Below are 16,461 nucleotides of genomic sequence, written 5' to 3' on the forward strand. Positions count from 1 at the left end.
CCACCAGGGAAGCCCAACGATATTTTTAAAATTCCTGCTAATATTCAGTTTTCTCTCAATTATCTTTAAAATGTCTTCCTTGAGTTGGTTGGTTTGAATGAGTTTCCAAAGCATTTAGTTCTTGACTGTTATCTGTAACAGTCTCTCCCTCTCCCACCTTATTACACCATTCACTTTTTGTAGAAACGGCCTTATTTGTTTAGTAGAATTTCATACATTTGGCTTTGGATGATTATATCATTGTGTTATTTATCGTGTTTTTCTGTCCTCTGTATTTCGTATATGCTGGCAATTAGAACAGAGGCTTGATTAGATTCAGCATATCTTTTTCACTGTTGGATTTCTCTACGTTTTTGGTGGCTTCTTGTCCATTCATAATTACAAATGAAAGTCTAGATTCACTTATTTTGAAAGGTGGTGAGACCTCCTTTGGAAGGTATGAATGATGGAGGTCTCCTGTGCTCTACAGGGGGGATTATCTTCTTAGTGGAGAGGGTGGGAATCAGCCAGAAGTCTTGTCCTTTTTCAGGCATGGATGGAAAGAATGTGGCACATTGGCTTCATGCGTCAAGGAGAAAAGAAGTAGGGTGACCTCAATGGAAGAGAACATTCGAGGAGTTCTGGTGCCAGATGAGCCTGTTGGTTTTTGTGCATTTTGCCTCCTTCATTGTGGCAACCCAGCATTGGCTGCTGTGCTGCCCAGTTTTTCTCTCTCTGATGCCCATGTTACAAGTCTGTGGAACTGCACCAACTGAAGCTAGACAGTTTTTCTTACCAAGGCCTGGAGGTGAGCACCGGAGCTGGAGCAGAGCATGGGCGTGTCTCTTCTTGAAGATCTTGGCTAATTTGCATTCTTGGCCTCTCCTCGACCCAAGGGTAGAGATTTTCTGTGGTTGTTACGATAGCTCCACTTTTTCAAGAGACTCCTCAGTTTTCTTATTTTTGCTTTCAAACTACTGACCTCTGATGGTTTTTCTGTCACACTTGTTCTATGTGCCATACCTTTTTAAATATAGCTCCTTTTTGTCTACTAATGATAGCATCGTCTGGTTTTTTTTTTTTTATATTTAAGAAGGAAGAAGAAGAAAATACATCAGCACAGTTTCACTATCTTGAACTGAAATTCTCACAGTTTACTTTTATATACTGTTTAACTCACCTTCAGAGCAAAGCCACAGCTTGTCAGAAATTGTAGACATGGATAATCCCTTTTTCCCTAAAGCAATCATATTTACTTAAACTTTTCTTCCCTATTACAGATGTTAAAAAATATTACTTGGTATTCAGAACGGGTTTTAACTGAAATTTCACTGGGGAGTCTCCTGATACTGGTTGTAATAAGAACTATTCAGTACAACATGACAAGGACAAGAGTAAGTATTCCATAGCTATTTTTCTACCTTTATACATACAGTACAATGAAGACTAGAGTTTAAAGCAATCTCAATATTTAGAGTGCAGACGTTCTCATGGAATATGGTGGAAAAATATAGACCAACATATAGTCACTGTATTATGATCCTAAGGTAATGTTTAAAGTGTCTGCTTCTTAATATTTCATAGGTGGTATGATCAGAGCTATTTTACATGTAATAGAAAATAAGCAGTGGAGCACATTTAGTTAAAAGATGTTGTATGTCTTTGCTGGACTGATAAAACTGGTTTACCTTTTAAAAGTAGCAACAACAAACTGTAAGAAGATACAAGCACAAGAAAATATGAATTCAGATGGGAAAGAAATGGACAAAAAGAGAATACTTTAAAGAGTAAAAGGAAAATTTCAACTAGATTGTATTTGCTATGCCTGGGAGCAAATTTCAGTTCCAGTCACTAGAGAAGCGATATACAGAATTCATAGCTTAGAGAAGTGGTCAAATTTACTGCACCGTTTTCAGTTACGCCCCTCTGGGAGGCTAACACAGGTTAGCTTTCCACAGTCTTTTATCTGAAACTCTTGGAGCCACATGTGTTTTAGCACAGAGAATTTTTTGATTTTAGAAAGATAATTACAGTTTGTATGCTACACTGTATGTAACCATGAGGTTCTGGAGCCATGCACTGTAACTAAACATTAATATTTCTGCAGCAAAATAGTTCAGTATTCTCCAGGGTGGGCTTACTGAAGACCATAAATAGCATCATTATCTTTTGTGCCAGATGTTGGTTCCAAACTAGCAGTGAAAAAACTTTGGATTTTCAGTGCTTTATGGATTTTGGAATTAGAGAAAACAGATTGTGGATCCGCACTTTCTAAAATCAGTGACAATTGAGTTTACATTTGCTTCTAGTTAACCTTGCTTAAAATGTCGAGAAGACTCGATGTATGTTTTAAACTTGCTGTTTTCTGACAGGACAAGTACCTTCACACAAATTGTTTGGCAGCTTTAGCAAATATGTCGGCACAGTTTCGTTCTCTCCATCAATATGCTGCCCAGAGGATCATCAGGTAAATACGAGCTTTAAAAGACATGCTGATTCTTGCCTTTTAGCTGGCCTATTGAAAAGGATACTATGGTGGTCGCTTTTAAAATGCTATCTGCAAGGAATATCACATTTTCCTACTTACTTTTTATCACCTTCTTGTCTGGCTGAAAATGCCTTGTTCTGCTTTGTTTTCTAACCCAAGGTTTTCTATCAAAGTTAATTGTATTTGCTTTCAACCCTTTTATAAAATCTAGTTTTAAAATTTGTGTGTTAGCCTTTTACAGCAGAGCAGGTCTATGTCTTAGTAATGCAAACTAAATCTTAATTCACATATTTGCTGAGCATTTTATAGAGGTCACTCTACCCTTTTCAAAAGCAGTTATCTGTTTTAGAGAATTCTTTCTGTGGCAGTTAACCATTGTATTAGTTTCCCAATGCTGCTGTAACAAATTACCACAAATTAATGGCTTAAAGCAACACAAATCTATTATACAATTCTGTAGGTTAGAAGTTCAGCCAGGGTCTTACCAGGCTAGAATCAAGATGTCAGTAGGGCTGCATTCCCTTCTGGAGGCTCTAGAGGAGAGTCTCTTTCCTTGCCTTTTCCAGCTGCTAGAAGCTGCCCGCATTCCTTGGCTCATGGCCCCTTCCTTTCCTTTCAAAGCCAGCAACAGTAGGTTGTTGAGTTCTCCTCACATCTTATCACTCTGACTTCCTGTTCTACTGTGAGGATCCTTGTGAATGCCTTGGCCCTACCTGAATAATCCAGGATGATCTACCCATTTCAAGGTCCTTAGCTGAATCACAACCACGCAGAGTCCCGCTTGCCACGTAAGGTAACATATTCATAGGTTCGTGGAAGTTAGGATGTGGATATTTTGGGGGAGCCATTATTCTGGCTGTCAGAACATCACCAGAAACTCCCGTCCCTTACCTGTTCTTTGCCAAAGGCAGAATCTTTAAGGTTAGGAAGCTAATTAATGAATGAATGACTGTCATTTGCAGGATTTAACGAGTATGGTTACTTTTTGGTCTTCAGGTAGGATGCTCAGTATTGCCCTAGCAGCTCTCAAGTAGAACATTTTTTATGTAGTCAGTGACATTAGATTCTTTCTTTTAATTCTTGCTTTTGGGGCAATGCAGCTCTGATAATTAGTTGTTGTGTTCCAGTCGTTGGTGGTTATCACAACCCCATATCACTTTTTAAACTCTGATCTCACTTTCCGCCCTTTGGTTAGAGACATTTATTGACCTGGGCTCATTTTTAACAATCAGTTAGAATTAACTTATGTTCTTAGTCTGTTTATTTATCCTCAGAATTTAGCACAGGATATTTTCCTTTGACTCACTGCTTACTTTAATCATACATTATTTTGGATTTGTTTGTTTATTTGTTTGTACTTGAGAAATTGTCCAGTTGACTGACTCTGGACTAACGCGGACTTCGTGATTGAAAGTAAGCATGGTGTCTCCTCATACCTCAGATTCTTCCAGGTGTTCTGAAGAGCCTTTAGTTTCTAAAAATTGACCTTTGTCACCATGCTTTATTTCAGCATGACAGATGTAATGATATCTGTGCTGCTTCGTGGTCTATTTTTCTTTGTGTGTATGTGGAGTTTTATAACACTTTTAGGAAGATTTCATTATAAAATTTTCCTCAACTGATATATAAACATTTGGACTGTTCCATATGAAAATGCCAGATGAACTGGTTCAGAATTTAAGTTCTGATAAAATGATTCAAGTAAGATTAAATAAAAATTTTCTAGGTGTCAGAGTTGGAAAAAAATGCAAATAAAGCATTGTGCCCAATTTTCTGTGATGACTGAAGTAGAAAACCAATAGTATTTGGAGAAATAAGAAATGTAATTTAGATTTGTGATTTGAGACTATTTAGATCAAGTTTATCATCATTAAGGAATAATGCTTTACTTCAATTTTATTGGAGCTTTATTTAGCATTTAGTGAGGAACTGTGTTATGCAATGCATAATGCAGGGAATATCAAAATTAGTTATAAAATTTCCTACCCTTAAATAGCTTGTAATTCAATAGCCGAGATAAGGCAAAGACCAACATATGTCATATCTAGCAGAATGTAGTAAATATTATAATGAAAGAAAAATTCCTGTGGTGAGGGCGAGTGGGTGGTTCAGAGAATGGTGAGGTCACATCTCATTGAGAAATCAGTCAAGGTGAGTAGAGAGGGACGGCTCTAGAGACTGGCCTGATAGGGGAAAGCATCAACCAAACAAACCAAAACAAAACAAGAGGGGGTGTGGTGAGAGAGCATGGTTTATATTTAGAAAATAACCAGTCCATTCAGTTGGCATGCTGTGGACCAGTACAGGGATTATCAGCTTTTCTTTTTTTTTGCGGTACGCAGGCCTCTCACTGTTGCGGCCTCTCCCGAAGCGGAGCACAGGCTCCGGACACGCAGGCTCAGCGGCCATGTCTCACAGGCCCAGCCGCTCTGCGGCATGTGGGATCTTCCCGGACTGGGGCACGAACCCGTGTCCCCTGCGTCGGCAGGTGGACTCTCAACCACTGCACCACCAGGAAAGCCCCCAGTACAGGGATTATAAGAGAGAACCTTGAAAGAACCAGCTGGGGCCTCCTTGTGGAGGGGCTTAGCTATTAGATCCACAGTTTAGGATAATGGAAAGAATAGAAAGAAAAGAAGGTGTCACCTTTTCTACCGACAAAAAAGAAAATGTCAGTGAATGAGTTGTAAATGGATTTGAAAAGAAATACTTTAATGTAAATGCCTAGAGTTATCAGCTTCAGCAGATGATATTGGTCTGTTGTTTGTCACACTGAGGGCCATGCGGTTCTCAAAGTCCCCCAGTAGTGCCAGTGCTTCTGGTCCAAGCGCCACAGCCGAGTAGCCAGTGTGGATCAGAGCATCGCATCATGCGGCAGGGAGCTCGTTAGAAATGCAGAGTGTTGGCCTGGTTTTCAGATCTGCTGAATCAGAATCTTCCATTTTAACAAGATCTCTGAAAGATTTGTACATGCATTAAAGTTGGGAAAGTACTTTGAGTTTGGGCAGGGAAATCAAGATTAATAAACACTTAGAAAACACTCGTGTTGAATTGGAAGTGGGGGCCAGCGTTTTTGTGTCTTGAGGAAACTCATTTTCTACTAAATGTTTGTGTTTAGGGTATAAAATTGTAAAGTATAATAAGGAATGCATAACCAAAAACTGTTTAGATACACAGAAGATTTATTATAGCAGCACAACTCAAGATTCACCAGATGCTCTAGTAACTCCTTCAAATGAGAAGTAATTAGTTTTCATATACACGGTTTCTAAATCCTTTTTTAGGAAGAGACTACACAATTTTATAGCTGTCATTTGCGGAACTTAGAGGAGCCAATATTTCATGTGATCTTCAACAAAATGCAAAACAGAGTAACATGTTTCATTGCTGTGAAAGTAGGATGTGAATAAAGCTTTAAAAAGTCTTCTTAGTTGGGGCTTCCCTGGTGGTGCAGTGGTTGAGAATCCTCCTGCTGATACAGGGGACACGGGTTCGTGCCCTGCTCCGGGAAGATCCCACCCGTGAGCCATGGCCGCTGAGCCTGCGCGTCCGGAGCCTGTGCTCCACAACGGGAGAGACCACAACAGTGAGAGGCCAGCGTTACGTAAAAAAAAAAAAAAAGTCTTCTTAGTTGGACATAAATGTATGGAATGATTTCATATGGTGTCTAAGCTGTTGTTTCATATTAAATGACACTGTGTCTTCCACAAACTCTTGGTATTCTAGAAAAATCACAGACATACATGATATAGGTTTTGCTCACCTATGAAATTTTTTGAATATGCTGTAAGCATGGATATTTGATATGATCATTATTTGGGATTATAGGGCTATTAATTCAGTTAAAACATTTATGTGGAGTAGATTATATGCAAGGGATTGTTGTGAGTTACAAATATATCATCACTTACTTCCTGCCCTTAAGACTTCCCCTATTGCCTGTCTTACCCTCCCCCCCCCACACCCCCCTCACTGGCTCCTTCCTCTGGCTCCCCCTTCACCTTTGGCTTAACAGGTACTTATACTTTTCTCCAGTATTTCATCCTAGATTATTCTTCTCATCTTTGCTCATTTTCCTTGCGAGTTCAAATCTATGCCTGTGACTTCACCTACTCTACAAGAGCACAGACTCTGAGTTTGGGATCCCAGCTTCAAAACTGACTAGCTATGGAATTTTGGAGAAGTTACTTAACTTCTCTGTACAGCAGTTTCCCCATCTATACAATGGGGTGGCAGTAGTTGCTATCTCAATGAATAGGATGAAGATTAAGCGAATTAATATTTGAAAAGGGCCTGGCACATAACGTTAACGATATAAGTGTTGACCCCTTGAAACCTAACTGCTAACCTCCCTACCTGGATATCCCACACTTACCTCAAACTTTTATTACGTTTAAAACAGAACTCGTTTTTATTTTTATTTATTTTTAATATTTATTTATTTTCTTTTTATTATTATTTTTTTTGGCTGCATAGGGTCTTAGTTGTGGCACATAGGATCTTTGTTGAGGCATGGGGGATCTTTCATTGCTGCACTCGGGCTTCTCTCTAGTTGTGGCATGTGGGTTTTCTCTCTAGTTGTGGCACATGGGCTCCATGTGGACTCTGTAGTTTGTGGCACGTGGGCTCTAGTTGATGCGTGCGAGCTCAGTAGTTGGAGCATGCAGGCTTTGTTGCCCCATGGCATGTGGGATCTTAGTTCCCCGACCAGGGATCGAACTCCCGTCCCCTGCATTGGAAGGCGGATTCTTTACTGCTGGACCACCAGGGAAGTCCCCGGAACTTGTTTTTATTTGCTTATTTAAAAATACATTTATTTATTTATGGCTGCCCTGGGTCTTTGTTGCTGCCTACGGGCTTTCTCTAGTTGAGGTGAGCGGGGGCTACTCTTCGTTACAGTACACAGGCTTCTCATTGTGGTGGCTTCTCTTGTTGCAGAGCTCGGGCTCTCGGTGCATGGGCTTCAGTAGTTGTGGCTCACGGGCTCTAGAGTGCAGTCTCAGTAGTTGTGGTGCACGGGCTTAGTTGCTCTGCAGCATGTGGGATCTTCCCGGACCAGGGCTCGAACCCGTGTCCCCTGCATTGGCAGGAGGACTCTTAACCACTGCGCCACCAGGGAAGTCCCCGGAACTCATTATTAAACGTGCTCTTCCTGTTAAATTCCCTATCCTAGGTAATGACTCTCACTACAGCTATCTAAATTGCCAAGTAAGAAATTTACAAGTAATTCTGTGCCATTTTTTTCCTTCCCCTCAAATGCTTTATCTGACTGGGCCCTGGTGTTCTAACTCTACCATTGTAACTTGCATTCATACCGTTTCTGTCTCCACTACTGCTGTGTTAGTTCACGTGTTCATCATTTTCACCCAAAACTATGTCTTTAGTCAGCCCAGTCCTTTTGCCTCCCTCCCTGCCCCTCTACAGTCGACCCCTGCACTGCTCCATTCATTGGAGAAGCAAATCTGATCCGTTTTGTATTGCTTCCTAGGCTTAAAATCATTAGATGCCTTCCTGTTGCCAGCAGGTTAAAATTCAACCTCCTTAAAGCTGTGGCTCTCAAACATGGGTGGTTTTGCCCCCAGGGGACAGGAGTCAAGGTGGTTTATTTGTGTTTTTTTTTATTTGGGGTTTTTTTTTTTTTGCTGTTTTGTTTTGTTTTTGTTTTTTCTGTTGGCGCAGCTGGGGAGGAGGTTGCTACTGACATCTAGTGGGTAGAGGCCAGAGATATTGCTAAATATCCTGTAGTACACAGGACAGCAAAGAATTATCCAGTCCCAAGTGTCATCGTGCTGGGGCTGAGGAGCCTTGTCTTAGAGTGGGCCTTGTCTGCCCAGCTGGCTCTACTCAGCTCCTCCGTGGCGAGCCAGGAGTCACACAGCCAGTTTCTGGCCCAGGGGCTAGTTTCTGGGGTAGGAGCAGAGAGGAGACGGCAGGGAAAGGAAGAATATCACATGTTAGAAATATGGTTTCTCTCAGAGAAGGTGTCAGGGAGAGAGAACTTCAGAGTCTTGCCCTGGCCAGTGTAGTTGCTTGTGACACACTGGCCTTGCCTGAAGTTTTAAGTCTCGTTGCTCAAGCAGAGTAGTAATTACTGGAGATAAAAGATGTGTCTTAGATTTCTTTGCATCACTTTACAAGAGTAGCTGTTAGTAGGTACACAAGAGAATTTTAATAAATACCTAGCCACTGATTCTTAGAAGATGGGCGGGCATCTGGGATTTAAGCTTAGTTGTGGCACCCATCATTCTGAGACTTAACCTAAATTGATTCATCCCATTTTGCAGATACATGCTGCTGCTTGAAACTAGTGAAGTTGATGACAGTGCACATAACGGAAAGCTTTATAGTCTTTCAAACTTCCTGAGAATAAAATAATAAAAAACATAGATTAGATTTTAATTAAAGCTATTTAATTACAGTGCTGGTTTTGTTTTTTTTGTTGTTGTTTTTTTGCTGCGGTACTTGGGCCTCTCACTGTTGTGGCCTCTCCCGTTGCGGAGCACAGGCTCCGGATGCGCAGGCCCAGCGACCACGGCCCACGGGCCCAGCCGCTCCACGACATGTGGGATCCTCCCAGACCCGGGCACGAACCCGTGTCCCGTGCATCGGCAGGCGGACTCTCAACCACTGCGCCACGAGGGAAGCCCTTGTTTTTTGTTTTTTTTGGTAAAATCTAATCATGTAATTTAAGAACTTTTAAATACTTCAATTCATAATTTATGCTTACATGTTTTCTGACTGTTAATAGCCACTAGTAGTGAATATATACTCTTCAGATTTTAACCAAGTTCACTGCTGTCCATCTTGTCTTTGTCTAGCCCCAGGCTGGCAGTTTATGTATGTAAGGCGCCTTGTTCTGCTCTACACATGAAATGGTACATATTGTGGTCACCCAGCCTTTTTCTGAAGACTACAAAAACACAGTTTGCCTTATTTAACTCTGGGTGGTTAATTCCTCTAATTTGGACAAATACAGATGTTTCAGAATGTCCCATGGAATCAAAGAAAGTTGGACAATTTGCTTTTAATTAATACCTCCTAGTATTAGCTTACCACATCAGGCTTCCTCACTTTTGTCCCCACTGAATGAAGTCTTCTGGAGTTGATTTTTTTCTAAACCAAATAATACGTTGAACCGAAAAATACAAGAGAATGTTAAGAAGCAAAATGGCCTGTTTGTTGTTGGGATACATTTATATTATACAATGTAAAATATTCAGATATAATAACATGTCTGGTTATTTCTCTTGTTTGAGAAATAACCAGTATTTGAGAAATATTGGTTATTTCTTGGTTTTGATATTTTAGGAATACTGTCTTATTTTAAAAATAAGGTCCATTTAATGATAAATTCGTACCTATCACCTTTAGTGTTTCATCACTTCTCTCTCTTTTGTTACATTTAAGACTGGTAAAAGTCTGGAGGCTTATATAATTTAAGGTGTTGGTGTTGCACAGCTGACAAGTGGCTATGCAGACACTTGGCTGACAGGTTTGTCCAGATTAAAAGACCGTGCCTATTCCACTTCATTGTCATGGAAAGACTGGCAGGACTTTTTTTTTTTTTTTTTTTTGCGGTACTTGGGCCTCTCACTGTTGTGGCCTCTCCCGTTGCGGAGCACAGGCTCCGGACGCACAGGCTCAGCGGCCATGGCTCACGGGCCCAGCCGCTCCACGGCATGTGGGATCTTCCCGGACCGGGGCACAAACCCGTGTCCCCTGCATCGGTAGGTGGACTCTCAACGACTGCGCCACCAGGGAAGCCCTGGCAGGACATTATTAATGAGAGTAATTCACCTGCCATGGGACCATCAATCCAAGCTCTCTGGGGTTTTCTGAAACAGATGGTTCTCTGCAATCTAGGGTAGCTAAACCCTTGTTGATTATTCAGTTTGATAGTTTCTGGCCTTACATTTAGGTCTTTAATCCATTTTAAGGTTATTTTTGTGTATGGTGTTAGGGCGTGTTCTAATTTCATTCTTTTACATGTAGCTGTCCAGTTTTCCCAGCACCACTTATTGAAGAGGCTGTCTTTTCTCCATTGTATATTCTTGCCTCCTTTATCAAGGATAAGGTGACCATATGTGCATGGGTTTATCTCTGGGCTTTCTATCCTGTTCCATTGATCTATATTTCTGTTTTTGTGCCAGTACCATACTGTCTTGATTACTGTAGCTTTGTAGTATAGTCTGAAGTCTGGGAGCCTGATTCCTCCAGCTCTGTTTTTCTTTCTCAAGATTGCTTTGGCTATTCAGGGTCTTTTGTGTTTCCATACAAATTGTGAAAGTTTTTGTTCTAGTTCTGTGAAAAATTGCAGTGGTAGTTTGATAGGGATTGCATTGAATCTGTAGATTGCTTTGGGTAGTAGAGTCATTTTCACAATGTTGATTTTTCCAATCCAAGAACATGGTATATCTCTCCATCTGTTTGTATCATCTTTAATTTCTTTCATCAGTGTCTTATAATTTTCTGCATACAGGTCTTTTGTCTCCTTAGGTAGGTTATTCCAAGGTATTTTATTCTTTTTGTTGCAATGGTAAGTGGGAGTGTTTTCTTGATTTCACTTTCAGATTTTTCATCATTAGTGTATAGGAATGCCAGAGATTTCTGTGCATTAATTATGTATCCTGCTACTTTACTAAGTTCATTGATTAGCTCTAGTAGTTTTCTGGTAGCATCTTTAGCATTCTCTATGTATAGTATCACGTCATCTGCAAACAGTGACAGCTTTACTTCTTCTTTTCCGATTTGGATTCCTTTTCTGATTTCTGTGGCTAAAACTTCCAAAACTAGGTTGAATAATAGGGGTGAGAGTGGGCAACCTTGTCTTGTTCCTGATCTTAGTGGACATGGTTTCAGTTTTTCACCATTGAGGATGATGTTTGCTGTGCATTTGTCATATATGGCCTTTATTATGTTAAGGTAAGTTCCTTCTCTGCCTACTTTCTGGAGGGTTTTTATCATAAATGGTTGTTGAATTTTGTCGAAAGCTTTCTCTGCATCTATTGAGAGGATCATATGAATTTTCTCCTTCAGTTTGTTAGTATGGTGTATCACATTGATTGATTTGCGTATACTGAAGAATCTTTGCATTCCTGGGATAAACCCCACTTGATCATAGTGTATGATCCTTTTAATGTGCTGTTGGATTCTGTTTGCTAGTATTTTGTTGAGGATTTTTGCATCTATATTCATCAGTGATATTGGTCTGTAGTTTTCTTTTTTTGTGACATCTTTGTCTGGTTTTGGTATCAGGGTGATGGTGGCCTCGTAGAATGAGTTTGGGAGTGTTCCTCTCTCTGCTATATTTTGTAAGAGTTTGAGAAGGATAAGTGTTAGCTCTTCTCTAACTGTTTGATAGAATTCGCCTGTGAAGCCATCTGGTCTGGGCTTTTCTTTGTTGGAAGATTTTTTTTTTTTTTTGCGGTATGCGGGGCTCTCACTGTTGTGGCCTCTCCCATTGCAGAGCACAGGCTCCGGATGCACAGGCTCAGCGGCCATGGCTCACGGGCCCAGCCGCACTGCGGCATGTGGGATCTTCCCGGACTGGAGCACGAACCCGTGTCCCCTGCATCGGCAGGCAGACTCTCAACCACTGCACCACCAGGGAAGCCCCTGTTGGAAGATTTTTAATCGCAGTTTCAATATCAGTGCTTGTGATTGGTCTGTTCATATTGTAGCACTAGGAATTTGTTTCTGTAGGGAAGGAGTTATGTGATATTAAGAGTTATGGACTTCCCTGGTGGCGCAGTGGTTGAGAGTCTGCCTGCCTATGCAGGGGACACGAGTTCGTGACCCGGTCTGGGAAGGTCCCACATGCCACGGAGCGACTGGGCCCGTGAGCCATGGCCACTGAGCCTGCGCGTCCGGAGCCTGTTCTCCACAACGGGAGAGGCCACAACAGTGAGAGGCCCGTGTACTACAAAAAAAAAAAAAAAAAAAAAAAAAAAAAGAGTTATAACAAGTAGCTCAGTTTTGTTTCTAAAATCTTGTTAAGTTGTTTAACTTCTGTTTTCCGTCTCTAAGATGATATATGATACCTACTTCATTGTAGTGTTGTGAGAGTTAATAATGGCTTATAACGTCTTTTGTAGCTGTATTAAAGCATTTTGAAGTAATTTTAATATAAAAGTAAATCTAGATAACATCCTTACAAAAACTTTCCTGCTCTCTAGAAATTGGGCAAGGAATTGGGCAAAGAATCAGAGTATTCCTAGATTCCGATTCCTAACCCAAAGGATCATCGAATTGCCTGTATTTCCCAAACATTTCCCTCAATGAAGACCTCATTGAATATAAATGGGGAGTTTTTGTTTTGTTTTTTAGATGGGGAGTTTTTAATGATAGTGTTTTATTTTGGATTGGTTGGAGGTCTGAGCAATGATTTTGCAGTTTAAGTATTTCTTTTATTATTTTGTTTGTTTGTTTTGATTTTTTGTGGTACGCGGGCCTCTCACCGCTGTGGCCTCTCCTGTTGCGGAGCATAGGCTCCAGACGTGCAGGCCCAGCGGCCATGGCTCACGAGCCCAGTCGCTCCGTGGCATGTGGGATCCTCCCGGACCAGGGCACGAACCCACGTCCCCTGCATCGGCAGGCGGACTCTCAACCACTGTGCCACCAGGGAAGCCGTAACTATTTCTTTTAAACTTATGTGATTTATTTTTTAAAAGACAGAGTTAACTTTTTCTTGCCCAGTGCCTGGGCCATAAAGTAGTTCCAGTTTCTCCATTGCTTTTGGTCTTTGCTGATCCTTGTTTGCTCTTAACAAAGCAGTAGCCAAGAAAGGAAGGAGGAATGTTTTGCCTTAAAAATCCGTCTTCCTAAAAAAAAAAAAAATCTGGCTTCCTACACTTCCTACAGCCAGTGATACTTTGAAGGTAGCTACATTTTTCAGGAAACCCTGTGACATGGTTTGCTTTTCAGCTTAGCCCTTTATTTAGAAGTTATATTGAGAGCACTTAGATAGCTGCCAGTTGAAAATTCGTAAGTGTTCAATAGAAAATTTCTAACTGTTCAGAGATTATTATTATACAACAAAGGGTCTTTGTAGACTTGATCGGACATGTGAAATGTTAATAATTTGAAGTTTAGTTTCAGTTTAGACTGCTGGCACATTCAAAATGTCAAGTTTTAAAGAAGCATCTTATACATTTATCTGAATTTTGATTTCTTGTAAGTAAAGATCTTTGTGGACAAAATTGTCACATGGGAAAGTAAACATTAAAATAATTGGCATAGAGCTTTATAAAGTGTTACATTCATATTATAGAGGTAATGGGAGGGTTCGTACCTTGTCCTCTTAGCCATGAATTATTAAGTCTCCATTTCTGTCTACTACTGTGAAGAATCTGAGACTTTTACTGTACTCTCAAGCTAGCAGATAAGCCTGCTGCAGTTTTGAGGATCCCCTTAGAGACTCAAGATTGCTGGGTCAGAGACAAAGGACAGTTTCTTGCTCACAGTAGTGTGAGGCAGAGTATCATCATTTTCTTGTGTGGTTCCCCATGCCCACCGGGCAGTGTGACCAGGGTCAGGTGACGTCTGAACATGCAGTGGCTTGCATTACTGGAGAGAACCTTGAGCTTAGGAAACCCCATCTTTTATAATAGGCTTCAAGCAAACCTGCCCAAACTTTGCTTTGGATGGAGATACCTTTCATATATTTGATAGCAGCAAACTGCCCTCTGCTGTAGAGGGAGTCACTGTCTCTACTATCCACATCTGTTCGCTCTACAAAATTCATGAAAAGAGAATCCAGAGCACAAGGCTGCTAATGCCTCTGCTTTCAAGATGTACAGAAACACCAGAGACCCATGGGGAACTCTCCCTATAGTCTTAGTACCTAGTTATGCCTTTCTGTTGCCAGTTGGAAAAACCTGTCACCAAGTCATTAAGGTAGCTAGTTGATACTGTTCTAGCTAATGCATGGGATTTATGTATCTTAGAAGGAGTAGTAAAGGACTGACTGGCCTCACTAACCTCTGCTTTGTCCACGTGTCATAATGAGCCTCCTGCTCAGGTGTCAATGTCATTAATGCAATCCTTAAAGCCTTGTTTCTGAGTGGCTTTGACATAACCCAAATATCTTTGTATTAAACACAAATCATAAAATTTTAGGTTTGGAAGGTCCTTTAAAGAACATCTAAGAGAAGTTTGCACATTTTACATATGGAAATATTGACACCTAGATTTATTATTATTATTATGTCTAAGTGAACACTATTGCAGAAGCAGATGTAGAAATCAAGCCTCCCAGCTCCTTGCCTAATATTCTTCCCAGAACAAAAGAGAAAAAAGGTGTGTGTTCACGCACACATATTCTCTCTCTCTCTCCCTTTTTCTTTTACGTAGTTGTGATACCTGATACGTTTAAAATGCTAAGCCAGGTAAGAGAAATAAAATGACTTAATAAAGCATTTTCTTTCTTGATGAATTGCACATGCTTCACGGACTTTGTAAAAAGCACCTTTTCCAAGACAAAAAAACAAGGATTGTGCTAACAGGAGAAATGAGAGTAAACAGAAGGATAAAGAGATTTTAAATGACTCACGTGTCCCATATAAACACATGCAGAATCAGATGTACCTGAGACGGGGACCCACAGGGAAGGGAGAATGCTTGTTTAGGAGAGGTAGGAGGATAGTTGGGAAAAGGTAGCTGCCGCAAAGGTCGGTAAATACTCCCTGTCAACAATACTGATGAGTATTCTGAGCACTTAACATTTGTTTATTCATTTAATGGGCCTCGATTTCCTCATTTACAAAATGGGAATATCCTCTTAGGACTGCCGTGAGGAATAAATGGGTTATTATACGTAAAGCACTTAGAATAGAGTCTTTTCAATAGCTATCACCTAGGAGTTATCAGAGGAAAAAAAAATCTTGCTTGTTAGAGGACAGACAGCACCATGTCTTGCTTGTGGTGGCTCAGTAGGTATTGGAACAAATGATGAAATTCTGACACTCTAACTGGATTAAAAGAAAAATAGTTAAAATCTACAGCTCTAGGTGAAGAGGAAACAACATGCCATATAGACCGCCTTTGTTGTTTTTGGTTTTTTGTATGGCTGGTATCTGCCATGTGCTACATACTAGGCCCTATACGACATGTTACTTGTGTTATCTGATGATATGGGTATTATTATTTCCATTTTATAGTGAAGAAACTAGATTTCAAAGAAGTAATTTATTTAAGGTCACCTTGCTGGACAGTGACAATGCTGGGGTTTAAGCCTTCATCTGTCCTCCATCCACCATACTGTACTACCTTCCATTGTCAAATGCTTCTTGTAAATGAGGTTTTAAACTAAAAGCATGCAAATAATTTGTGTACAAGAATTTTAATATCGCATCCTGCCCTGGGTGAGTTGTTTCTGACCTTCCTAAGCATGTGATCCCCTTGTTGACATAGTTTTATAAACTGTTGACTATGTTTTAGGAACTGAGAAGATTCCAGAGTGAATTGTGGGGTCTCACATACCTCGTGATACTGTAGCAGCTTTTCTCAATTGGGGTTCTGTGAGGGAGTCAGGCCCTGTGGAGAATGACATGAGTGGCAGTTTTTTCAGTTCTTCCAAGGGTGGCACATAGACAACACTTTCCTAAACATGTAGCAGAGAATTTGATTGATTACCAGATTTACACCTTCTTAGGAACTCTGGTTGAAACAAATCTGAAGGGCTTTTTGGGGTTGAAACCCGTAAGTTAAGAAAAACTACTATAGGAACCCAGTGTGACACTCCTGTTAGTGATGTTTTTCCATCTAAAATGTGCCTGTTTTCTTACCTTCATTAGTCAAACATGAAGATCACACTGAAGCCCAGGAACATTTGTATATTATTTACTTGATGAATTTTCATGACCCCATTAGTCCTGGCAATTCAGAAGTGTACACAACCCTGTCATTATTCACTGCTATAAACATCATCATGGTACCTTTGTACATAAGGTAATCAAAGACCTTCATATCATTACACATTTCCCATTTAGAATCAC

The 16,461-nt window shown here is 40.5% G+C and overlaps 1 protein-coding gene across 2 annotated transcripts in view; it reads left to right on the forward strand.

The window, feature by feature from the left end:
• DYM (dymeclin) overlaps positions 1-16,461 on the forward strand; it is a 377,292-nt gene that overhangs the window by 157,402 nt on the left and 203,429 nt on the right. For both annotated transcript variants that reach the window (XM_079941933.1, XM_079941932.1), the window contains exons 12-13: positions 1,260-1,373; positions 2,352-2,446. In XM_079941933.1, coding sequence (XP_079798059.1) covers positions 1,260-1,373; positions 2,352-2,446 — 209 coding nt within the window. The remainder of the gene's footprint in view (positions 1-1,259; positions 1,374-2,351; positions 2,447-16,461) is intronic.

The sequence above is a fragment of the Stenella coeruleoalba genome (assembly GCF_951394435.1).
Source record: "Stenella coeruleoalba genome assembly, chromosome: 14".
NCBI lineage: Eukaryota > Metazoa > Chordata > Mammalia > Artiodactyla > Delphinidae > Stenella > Stenella coeruleoalba.